We start from the raw sequence: 12042 nt of genomic DNA on the forward strand, positions 1-12042 counted from the left end.
TAAAATGAATGATAATTATATCTGCCTCTGGAGAAGTTCAGAATCAAATCAGTTCCTATCAAATGTATAGCAAGTGATTTGTGATACACCAGTGAAAAGGACCATGGTGGCTGATCAAACAGTGTAAGATCTGTTGTAGTATAGTGTATTTTGAAACTTACAACACTGTATCATTAAAGGGAGAACCAGAAGAATGATTAGCGTAGTGTGTTTTTTGAAGAAGTTGTGTGTCAGGTCATGGGGTGAGGCAGAAATGGAGTAGCTTGTGATGAGCGGTAGGCAGCACTGTCACATGTGGCAGTGAGGTGTCTTTCAGTGGTTGTCCTCCAAAAGCCCAAGCCTCTGATGGGCCAGTGAAGTCTGCTGTGGACAGTGCTTCATCATCAGTACCAGCAGAAGAGTCACCCTTGAATGGGGCATTGGTCCAAGTACTTAAGACTGTGCCAGCCAGGATTTGCACATTACAAAAAAGATATTCTTGCCCTCTGTCCTCAGTGCTGTTAAGGGAGGATGTTTATGTGCAGACAGCCCTTATTTCCTCCTGTGGAAGGAAGGTGGTGGTTTCCCAGAAGGGTGACCTCTTGAAATTCACTCCCAGCACTGCTGCTCAGCAGCACAGCCAGTCCTGTGCTGAGTCTTTGAACAAATAAAACAGAAGTTTCCTAATAGAAACCGTACAATAGGAATTAATATTTTTTTAGTTGTATTTTATGTTTTAACCACTAAATCATTGAGTGCCAGGCCCAGACAGCCCCACTGTGTGGCCTTGTTGAGTTCACCTTGTTGCTATAACTTAAAGTATCAAGCCTCTGGACACAGTCAGAAGGCCTAATTGGCTTTTTTGATGTGGTTATCAGTAACTTTGTGAATGAGACTATATATGGAAGACTGTGGTTCTTTCCTGTTGCCTATAGAATAGTAACTGTTACCACAGCAAAGCAACAGGAAGATTCCCGGGAGGTCCAGCGGGTAGTACTTGGTGCTGTCACTGCCAGGGCCCTGAGTTTGATTCCTGGTCGAGGAACAAAGATCGCACAAGTCGCCTGGCATGGCCAAAAAAGCAAACAGAGAACTCCCCAAACAAAAGCAGTGCAGCAGAGCCAAGGCAGACTCCACATCTAAGTCAGTTTAGTTAAGTCACTCAGTCGTGTCCGACTCTTGATGACCCTGTGGGCTTCAGCACGCTAGGCTTCCCTGTCCATCACCAACTCCTGGAGCCTACTCAAACTTGTGTCCATCATGTTGGTGATGCCATTCAGCCTTCTCATCCTCTGTCGTCCCCTTCTCCTCCCGCCTTCAATCTTTCTCAGCATCAGGATCTTTTCAAATGAGTTAGTTCTTCTCATCAGGTGGCCAAAGTATTGGAGTTTCAGCTTCAGCATCAGTCGTCCCAATGAACATTCAGGACCGATTTCCTTTAGGATGGACAGATTGGATCTCCTTGCAGTCCAAGGGACTCTGAAGAGTCTTCTCCAACATCACAGTTCAAAAGCATCAATTCTTTGGCACTCAGCTTTCTTTATAGTCCAACTCTCACATCCATACATGACTACTGGAAAAACCATAGCCTTGACTAAACAGACCTTTGTTGGTTTTTAATATGCTGTCTAGGTTGATCACAGCTTTTCTTCCAAAGAGCAAGCGTCTTTTAAAAATTTCATGGCTGCAGTCACCGTCTGCAGTGATTTTGGAGCCTCCCCAAAATAAAGTCTCTTCGCTGCTTCCATTGCTTTCCCATCTATTTGCCATGAAGTGATGGGACCAGATGCCATGATCTTAGTTTTCTGAATGTTGAGTTTTAAGCCAGCTTTTTCACTCTGCTCTTTCACTTTCATGATGAGGCTCTTTAGTTCATTTTCTGCCATAAGGCGGTGTGCAGTGTTGTCTGCATATCTGAGGTTATTGATACTTTCCCCGGCAATCTTGATTGCACCTTGTGCTTCATCCAGCCCGGTGTTTCTCATGATGTACTCTGCATATAAGTTAAATAAGCAGGGTGACAATATATAACCTTGGCGTACTCCTTTCCTAATTTGGAAACAGTCTGTTGTTCCATGTCCAGTTCTGACTGTTGCTTCCTGACCTGCATCCAGATTTCTCAGGAGGCAGGTCAGGTGGTCTGGTATTCCCATCTCTTTAAAAATTTTCTACAGTTTGTTGTGATCCACACAGTCAAAGGCTTTGGCATAGTCAACAAAGCAGAAGTATTTGTTTTTCTGGAACTCTCTTGCTTTTTCCGTGATCCAGTGGATGTTGGCAATTTGATCTCTGGTTCCTCTTCCTTTTCTAAATCCAATTTGAACATCTGAAAGTTCATGGTTCACATACTGTTCAAGCCTGGCTTGGAGAATTTTGAGCATTACTTTGATAGTGTGTGAGATGAGTGCAATTGTGCAGTAGTTTGAACATTCTTTGGCATTGCCTTTCTTTGGGATTGGAATGAAAACTGACCTTTTTCAGTCCTGTGGCCACTGCTGAGTTTTCCAAATTTGCTGGCGTATTGAGTGCAGCACTTTCACAGCATCATCTTTCAGGATTTGGAAGAGCTCAACTGGAATTCCATCACCTCCACTAGCTTTGTTCATAGTGATGCTTCCTAAGGCCCACTTGACTTTGCATTCCAGGATGTCTGGCTCTAGGTGAGTGATCACACCATCTTGGTTATCTGGGTCATGAAGATCTTTTTTGTATAGTTCTTCTGTGTATTCTTGGCCACCTCTTCTTAATATCTTCATGTAAGTCAAGGTTACCTTAATTTGTCATTGTTGTGGTTGATATTGAGAGGTTGCAGCAACCACTGATACTGCCGTAGTTCCCATCCTGGGAATTTTCGAGCCCTTAAAAATCACAGGGCAGGACTGGGCCCAATATACTTGGTACACTGTCCCCTGTGAATAGTAATCTCTAACAGCAGGTATCTTTGCTGTGGTGCTACTTGGCTTTCTGATGGCATTTTACAGGGCTGTTTTCAGATGTGAAGGATCCAACTGCTATACAGTGGTGGTAGGAAGTATGTACTTAAAATTGGGGGCTTTTGTTTTTCCAGACTTTTATAAACTTTTTATTTTGTTTTGGGGTATAGCCTATTAACAAAGTACTTTCGGGTGAACAGTGAAGGGACTCAGCTATACATATACATGTATTCATTCTCCCCCAAGCCCCCTCCCATCCAGGCTGGCACATAACGTTGAGCATAGTTCTGTGTGCCATGCAATAGGTCCCTGTTGGTTTTCCATTCTAAATATAGCAGTGTGTACATGACCTTCCCCAAATCCCTAACTATTCCTCCCCACCCCCACCCCCCCCCAGCAACCGTAAAGTTCCTTTTCTAAGTCTGTGAGTCTCTCTGTTTTTTTTAAGTAAGTTCATTTGTATCATTTCTTTTTCGATTCCCCATATAAGGCATGTCATATGATATTTCTCCTTCTGTCTCACTTCACTCAGTATGATACACTCTAGGTCCATCTATGATGTGGCAAGTGGCATTATTCTTTTTAATGGCTGAGTGATATGCCATTGTATATATGTAGCACATCTTTATCCATTCCTCTGTTGATGGACATTAAAGTTGCTTCCATGTCTTGGCTATTATAATCAGTGTTTATTTTAGCATATTTTGTCAGGGAGGTTCAAGGACAGGAAGGTAAGGTGGTAAAAAATATCAAGGAGAATCAGGACTGGATTTTGTGAAGGTAGGTCACTGGTGACTTTTGAGAAAGTTTCAGTAGAAGTTTGGGCAGAATGCACATTGGTAGAATTTAAGCAAGTGAATGGGTATGAAGCAACTGAAAATACATACCTTTTCTTTGAAACAGACCAGAGAGAGGAAGGTTAATAGAGGAAAGCATGGATGTGGGGAGATTCCCTGTTTTAAAATAGGCACCCTGCACTTTATGGTGGACTGGAAGGAACCAGTAGACAGGAGAGATGAAGGGGGTGTGTGGGATACCCCAGGTGGCAATACTCTATAAATTGAAAGGTGCTGGAGGCCGTAAGGTTAGGCCTGGGCAGGAGAGACCTTAGTAGGAGTAACTTGCTCACTGCATTCCTCTGTCTTATGCCAGACCCTGTGAGAGATGTAGAGATTTCCCATAACTCCTCTAAAGAAATATACACTCACTTGCATGCTATTACAGGTGACTTAAATAGATATCTTACAGCTGATTGTTACTGGAAAAACAAACCTCTACTCAAAATTTTTAAGAATTATATCTGAAACAATTCAGAGTCTAGAAAATAACACATCTGGCAGAGAGACTGCAGAGAGAGCTCAATATGATTTTCCTTCTCAAGCTGGCAAGCCATCTACTTGAAAAGATGCTGGATTATAACAACATGGAAAGGAAAGATACTAGAGTAAAAAAAAATTCCTGGGTCATTTCAGGAAAAAAAGTAGGGAGTTTCATTTTCTGATGTTTGTACTCTTCACATCTTGTCAACAACTTCTGGTTGTGTTGCCAGACTCCCAGCATCCCAGAAATCACCTTGTAATTATAGGCTTTCATTTTCATTTTGTCCCATAATCACTTGTGATTTCTTTATCATCAGTAGAAGCTGAATGGTTTTATATTTTTCCTGGGCAGAATATTCCCTAAGGGAAATATTCAAGAGCCTTTTTGGTCGCTCCCTGGAATTTTTATTTTGTGTCCTTAACTGTATTTGATTTACAGGAATTACTTCTTAAAAATTGAGTACTTTCTAGGAAGGATACTATTCAAAGATGGCAGTCTTTTTTAATAATTTAGGGAATTACAGATACATTTTGTTTGCATCCTATAAGGTCCTGATTGCTGGACTTTGGGCATACACCAATACCAAGATAGGCCTAGGAGGTAAAATTGTGACATGAATTTGAGAACATAAGAAAAAAAACAGAAAATGATTTGTGAATCCTATCAAGATGTTAGCAGTCAGACTGAACATAGAGGAAAGAGTTTTTAAAAAAGGTAAATTAGCGTCTGTGCCCTGGATTATTTCATAGGAGACTGAAAATGAAGTAGTCTGTCTCTCCTTTTTCATTGAAAAAATGTTTTGTTTTTGGATTTTCTTAATACGTATCCCACACCCCCCTTCATCACTCCTGTCTATTGGCTCCTTCTTTGAGTCTACCATAAAGTGCAGGGTGCCTATTTTAAAACAAGGAACCTCCCCACGTCCGTGCTTTCCTCTACTAACCTTCTTCTCTCTGGTCTGTTTCAAAGAAAAGTTATACATTTCCACTTGCTTCATACCCTTCACTTGCTTAAATTCTACTACATGTCCACTCAAGTATGGAGCCACATAGGGCTGTGAAGAAATAGAAGCTATTTCCTTTGCTCTGAGGTGATTTGCAGTCTGGTTGGAAGACAAAACACAAGTGAATCAAGTAGGAATCAAAAACAAAAATGGAGGGATATAAGGAGCTGAATGGGTGTCAGAAGTGCTGCTGCTGCTGCTGCTGCTAAGTCGCGTCAGTCGTGTCCGACTCTGCAACCCCACAGACAGCAGCCCAACAGGCTCCTCTGTCCCTGAGTTATAGTTTAAAGGGCTAGTCTCTATACAGTACTGTTTTCATTGTGTGGTCCTATGTTTTAAAGAATTGTATTGAACACATTTCCCTTTTATGTATATGCTGGTTATTATGCTTGCATTAGGAGTATTATCCCTAATCCTTATTTTGCTTTTTCACAGAAAATAAGTCTTTAACTATTACTAGATAATATTGTGAGTTGGTTAAAACTTCATAATATATATGTATATTCTTAGCCAGCCACATATTCATTGCACTACACCACATGTTCTCAGAACTCACAAATGAGCGACAGCAGCGTCAGCCCTTCGCATTACAGAACCTTATGAGTTTATGTGCATTAAATTTTAAAGCTAAATTTCCTATGTTTTCCAGACTAAAAAAAATAGTTTCTGATGTTTACTTCATGTATGTACCCCAATGGATTGTGTCACCCACTCCAGTTTGAGAAACGTTCCCTTGAGACAGTATGGTTTTGTCAGTGAATGTATTGTTGAGGATTAGTTTGACTATAGATAATGGGGACCTGAAAAATACTACCTTAAACAAGACAGTTATTTTTCATTCACATAAAAGAAGTATGGAAGTAGGCAGTCTTGGGCTGAGACGGTGGCTCCCAAGATATCTGGGATCTAGGTGCCTTCCATCCTTTATTCCTTCAACTCCAGGGTGTGGCACTCATATTCTAGGATGACTGTTTAGAAAGCAGCCGTGACTCCAGCTTTAAGCAGCAGGAAGGAGGAAGGAGATGAAGAAGGGCAGGGACTTCCAACTTTAAGGAAGATTTTCTGGAAGTCCCACAGAATACTGCTGATTACATCTCAGGGGCTAGAAGTTTGTACCTGGCTGTATCTAGTCTAAGGGAAACTAAGAAATGTCTTTTAGCTGGGCAGCAAAGTGCACAATTAAAAATTGGAGTGCTGTTCTAAGAGGTAATGGTGAGAGTTCGGGTTGACCTCTAGGCTGTAGCAAGTGGAGGTAGGGAGTCTTCATGCTTTTCCTTTTTTTGGTAACAGCTTTGGTAATATCCACACACATTATAATTCACCCATTAAAAGTTTACAATTCAGTTGTATATAGAATATTCGAGTTACATAACCATCTGAGAATCATTTTGGAAAAATTTATCACCTTATAAAAAACCTCACTATTCTTTTGGTAGTCATTCCCTATTCCTCCCTCCTCTAGTTCCCTTCCCCTGGAAGTCACGAGTCTACTATCTCTGCATTTGCCCGTTCTGGACATTTCATATAAATGGAATGACACAACATGTGTTTCTTTGTAACTAGCTTCTTTCACAAATTGTAATGTTTTCAGGGTTCATCCATGTTGTAGCATGTATTAGTATCCCCCCACTTCATTGTTGAATAATATTCCATTGTGTAGATAAATCACATTTTGTACATTCATCAGTTGTTAGATGTTTGGTTTGTTTCTACTTTTTGATGGTGATGAATAATGCTGCTGTGAACATTCATGTAAATTTTTTGTGTGAATACATTTTTATTTCTCTTGGAGTTATGAGTAGAATTGCTGGGTCATAGATATAGCCAGATCCTTCGCCCAGTTTTAAATCGGATTGTCTGTCTAGTTATTATTGAGTTGTAGGAGTTCTTTACATGTTGTGGGTCCACATCAACCTTGACTGCAACGAGAGATCCCAAGTCAGACCACCAACCTAAGCTGCTTTTTTCTTATTCAGTTGTAGGAGTTCTTTATATATTCTGGATATAGGTCCCATATAATTTTCTCCTATTCTGTGGATTATCTTGTCATTTTCTTGATGCTATCCCTTGAACCACAAAAGCTTTAAAATTTTTTATGAAGTCCAATTTATCTTTCTTCTTTGTTTCTTGATATTTGTGAATACACTGTTCACAATACATTGTGAGAAATGTATTTTTTAACCAAAAGATGGAAGCAACCCAAGCGTCTGTTTGCAGATAGATGGATAAATAAGATGTGGTATATATCAGTACATACAATGGAATATTATTCAATCTAAAAAGAAAGGAAATTCTGATACATGCTACAAAGAGAGGAAACCTCTAAGACATGCTGAGTGCAATAAACCAGTCACAAAATGACAAATACTGTATGATTCCACTTACATGAGGTAGTTAGAGCAGGAAAATTCATAGAGGTAGACAGTGGAATGGTGGTTGCCAACAGTGGAAGTAGGGGAGATGGGGTGATAATTGTGTAATGAATATAGAATTTCAGTTTTAGAAGGTGAAAAAAGTTCTGGAAATGGATGATGGTGATAATTGTACAACAGTGTTGAATATATGTAATGCCACTAAAGTATTTACTTAGAAATTGTTTAAATGGCAAGTTTTCTGTGTATTTTACTGCATTTTAAAAAATATCTTGTAGTTTTAGCTCTTACATTTGGGTCTGTAATCCATTGTGAGTTAATTTTGTATATGATGTGAGGTAGTGTTCTAACTTCCTTCTTTTGCATGTTATCTGTTCAGTTGTCTCAGCGCCATTTGTTGAAAAGGCTGTTTTTTCTCCATTGGATTGTCTTGGCATCCTCTTTGAAAATTTACTTGACCCTAAATGGGAGGGCTTATTTTTGGATTCTCAAATCTACTCTATTGATCTATGAACGTGTTAGTTGCTCAGTCGTGTCTCTTTGGGATCCCATGGACTCTAGCTTGCCAGGCTCCTCCATCCATGGAATTCTCTAGGCAAGAATACTGGAGTGGGTAGTCATTCCCTCCTCCAGAGGATCTTCCGTCCCAGGGATCGAACCCAGGTCTCCTGCATTGCAGGTGCTCTTTACTGTCTGAGCCACCAGGGAATTGTTTATTGTTTATATCTTTATAACAGTGCAATACTGCCTTGATTACTGTACCTTAAATAGTAAGTTTTGACATCAGGAAGTGTGAGTCCTTTAACTTTGCTGAGTCCTTTAACTTTACTCTTCATTTTCAAAATTGCTTTGGCTGTTCTGAGTCCGTTGAATTTCCATTTGCATTTTCTGATCAGTTGTCAGTTTCTGCAAAGAAGCTGGCTCAGATTTTGATAGATCGTAAGAGTCTGTAGATTGATTTGGAGGGTATTGCCATTTAACAGTATTGGCCTTTAGTCCTTAAACATGAATGTCTTCCCATTTAGATCTTTTATTTCTCTCTATGTTTTTTAAAGTTTTCAGAGTATGCTTCATGCTTTTTTGTTACTTATTCATATTTTATTCTTTTTGATGCTGTTGTAAGTGAAATTGCTTTCTTAATTTCAGTTTCAGGTTCATTACTAGGGTATAGAAATACAATTGATTTTATATGTTAATCTTATATCCTGTAAATTGCTGAATTTATTATTTCTAATAGCTCTTTATAATTTTACTTCTTTTCCAGTCTGGATGTCTTTTATGTTGTCTTCTGCCTAATTGCCACAACCCCCTTAGAAGTGGCAAGAGTGGACTTTCTTGTTTTGTTCCTGTTCTTAAGGAAACCTTTCAATATTTTCACCATCAAGTATAATGTTAGTTATGGGGTTTTAGTATGACTTTTTGATGCCACGTGGAAAGGTGTTACTAGCATTTTATCTTATATTTTTCGTGTGCTAATAGAGTCTTGTGCCCCGTGGGCAGAAAGTATGTGCTATAGATTAAAGCTATCATGGATTCTCATGCATTTAGACAACACTTTTGTTTTGTTTCAGCAATGGCTGCCATCCGGAAGAAACTGGTGATTGTTGGAGATGGAGCCTGTGGCAAGACTTGCTTGCTCATTGTCTTTAGCAAGGACCAGTTCCCAGAGGTGTATGTCCCTACGGTGTTTGAGAACTATGTGGCAGATATTGAAGTGGATGGAAAGCAGGTGAGTATACTTTTCAGAATAACTGCTACTGTTTTTTATGTTAGGCTATTCATAGAGCCTTGAGAGAATTAGGTCTCTTTGTCTCTTCAGTACATAACAACAAAAAGTTAAAATGAGAAATCTGTTCTTGCCTTTTCAGTTCAGTTCAGTCGCTCAGTTGTGTCTGACTATTTGCAACCCTGTGGACTGCAGCACGCCAGGCTTACCTGTCCATCACCAACTCCTGGAGTTTACTCAGACTCATTTCCATTGAGTTGGTGATGCCATTCAACCATCTCATCCTCTGTCGTCCCCTTCTGCTGCCTTCAGTCCCTCCCAGCATCAGGGTCTTTTCAAATGAGTCCGTTCTTTGCATCAGGTGGCCAAAGTATTGAAGTTTCAGCTTCAGCATCAGTCCTCCCAATGAATATTCAGGACTAATTTCCTTTAGGATGGACAGGTTGGATCTCCTTGCAGTCCAAGGGACTCTCAAGAGTCTTCTCCAACACCACAGTTCAAAAGCATCAATTCTTTGGCACTCAGCTTTCTTTACAGTCCAACTCTCACATCCATACATGACTACTGGAAAAACCATAGCTTTGACTAGACGAACCTTTGTTGATTTTTAATATTCTGTCTAGGTTAGTCATAGCTTTTCTTCCAAGGACTAAGCTTCTTTTAATTTCATGGCTGTAGTTGCCATCTGCATTGATTTTGGAGCCCCCAAAAAGAAAGTCTCGCTCTTTCTGTTGTTTCCCCATCTATTTGCCATGAAGTGATGGGACTGGATGCCATGATTTTAGTTTTCTGAATGTTGAGCTTTAAGGCAGTTTTTTTCACTCTCCTCTTTCACTTTCATGACGAGGCTCTTTAGTTCTTCACTTTCTGCCATAAGGTGGTGTCATCTGCATATCTGTTATTGATATTTTCCCCAGCAGTCTTGATTCCACCTTGTGCTTCTTCCAGCCCAGCGTTTCTCATGATGTACTCTGCATATAAGTTAAATAAGCAGGGTGACGATATACAGCCGTGACATACTCCTTTCCCTATTAGGAACCAATCTGTTGTTCAGGTCCAGTTCTAACTGTTGCTTTCTGACCTGCATGCAGATTTCTCAGCAGGCAGGTCTGGTGGTCCCATCTCATTAAAAATTTTCAACAGTTTGTTGTGATCCATACAAAGGCTTTGGTATAGTCAGTAAAGCAGAAGTAGATGTTTTCCTGGAACTCTCTTGCTTAGTCCAATTTTATTCATTTTAAATTATTATCATCTAGATTATGTCCACATTCATGCGTATTTCACATGAGGAAGCCTTAGAATATTTGTTCTTTCCAGCTTTTTTTATATTTGAAATTTAGTTTGTTGCCAAATGGTTAATACTAAAATGAACCTTTGTATGGATGGTTCTGTCATAGTATTTCATTAAGTGCTGAAGTTTGAGATTACTAGGTCAATGTGTTCTTGCTGATTATGCTTCTCAAAGGGTTGTACGGCTCTGTACCACCAACAGTGTGACATTTAAACAACATGCTCACATTTAGGTTTTGGGTTTGGTTTTTTTTTTTTTTTTTAATGTCTTTTGACTTTAACATAAACAGGCTGCTGCATTTGCTTCAGTTACTTGTCACTGGCCGTGAGGACAGTGTTTCCTCCTGTCTGCCCTGAAAGCGCACCAGCAAGACTGGAGCAAAACTGCTGAAATTAGAATTGTCTCTCCCTCTTCTCCTCCCTTTTGTTGTCAAAATAATATCCAGGTCCCTGTCCATCTTTTGAAGAGAAATGAAATTCTCATTGCAAATGGGTTAGCTGAAAAGAAAAGTAGAACAACGGGCTATTTTCCAACACAGTCCTCTTAGGCATTCAGTCACATGTCTCATGGTGCTAGCACCTAATTTATTGGCTTCCACAATTCTGTCTTCTTTCTTCCTTCTCCTGTTCTTGCTTTCCTGCTGTCCCTTTCTGTCCTAGTACTACCTAACCTCATTTTGTGGGACTGTGTGTGGAAAGCACATTAGGCCAGCTGCTTCGAATTCTAGGGTTCGTCATTACAGGATGCCTTGATACTTCTATGACCATGAGTAAGCTGTCTAATCTTGGAGCCACTTTGATTTGTAAAGTGGTTTAAGCCATTTTACGGTTGACAGCAAGGGTCTGTGAAGTGACTGAAGGCATTTGGAAGCACCAAAGCACTTGACATATTGGACTGGACAAGAACATACTCAACACCCCCTATTATAGTGTCCCCAGTAGCCATGTGGGCCACAGTGGCTGCTCTCAGGCCATCAGGAGCCCCATGGCGCCCTTCTGGTCACGAATGGATGAAAAAAACCACAATGAATTCGTGCCTAAGAGAACTTTGTCTGGGTCCTATACCCTGCAGGTAGCCCATAAGTGTTGCCAGTTCAACTTTCAGTCAGTTCTCTGAGTGGATGCTTGGGTACAGGTTTCTGTGGGCTTCATAGGAAGATTGGTTTTGTGTAGAGACAGGGCCCAATTCTGACAAGCTGGTGAAAATTTGGGCCTGCTGTCACATACCAGACCTCTCACCCAATTTAGATGGCCCCCCCCACACACACACACACACACATACACAGAAAGACCCAGTGGCTTGAAGGAAACAAACAGGTTTAGGTTGGTGTTTTCATAGCACATTTCTCAAAAGGTGTACTGAATGTATATTGTTTATAAGTTTATATTGTGTATATTGTTTATATGTTTATCTTGTCA

The 12042-nt window shown here is 40.2% G+C and overlaps 1 protein-coding gene across 2 annotated transcripts in view; it reads left to right on the plus strand.

Moving 5' to 3' along the window:
- Positions 1–12042, plus strand: part of RHOA (ras homolog family member A) — a 49915-nt gene that overhangs the window by 30987 nt on the left and 6886 nt on the right. For both annotated transcript variants that reach the window (XM_086368098.1, XM_086368099.1), the window contains one exon: positions 9179–9336. In XM_086368098.1, coding sequence (XP_086224224.1) covers positions 9181–9336 — 156 coding nt within the window. In that variant the 5' untranslated portion in view covers positions 9179–9180. The remainder of the gene's footprint in view (positions 1–9178; positions 9337–12042) is intronic.

This window comes from Bos grunniens, chromosome 22 (assembly GCF_055505025.1).
Source record: "Bos grunniens cultivar Pamir isolate PY7600 chromosome 22, Bosgru_T2T1.0, whole genome shotgun sequence".
In the NCBI taxonomy this organism is placed as follows: Eukaryota; Metazoa; Chordata; class Mammalia; order Artiodactyla; family Bovidae; genus Bos; species Bos grunniens.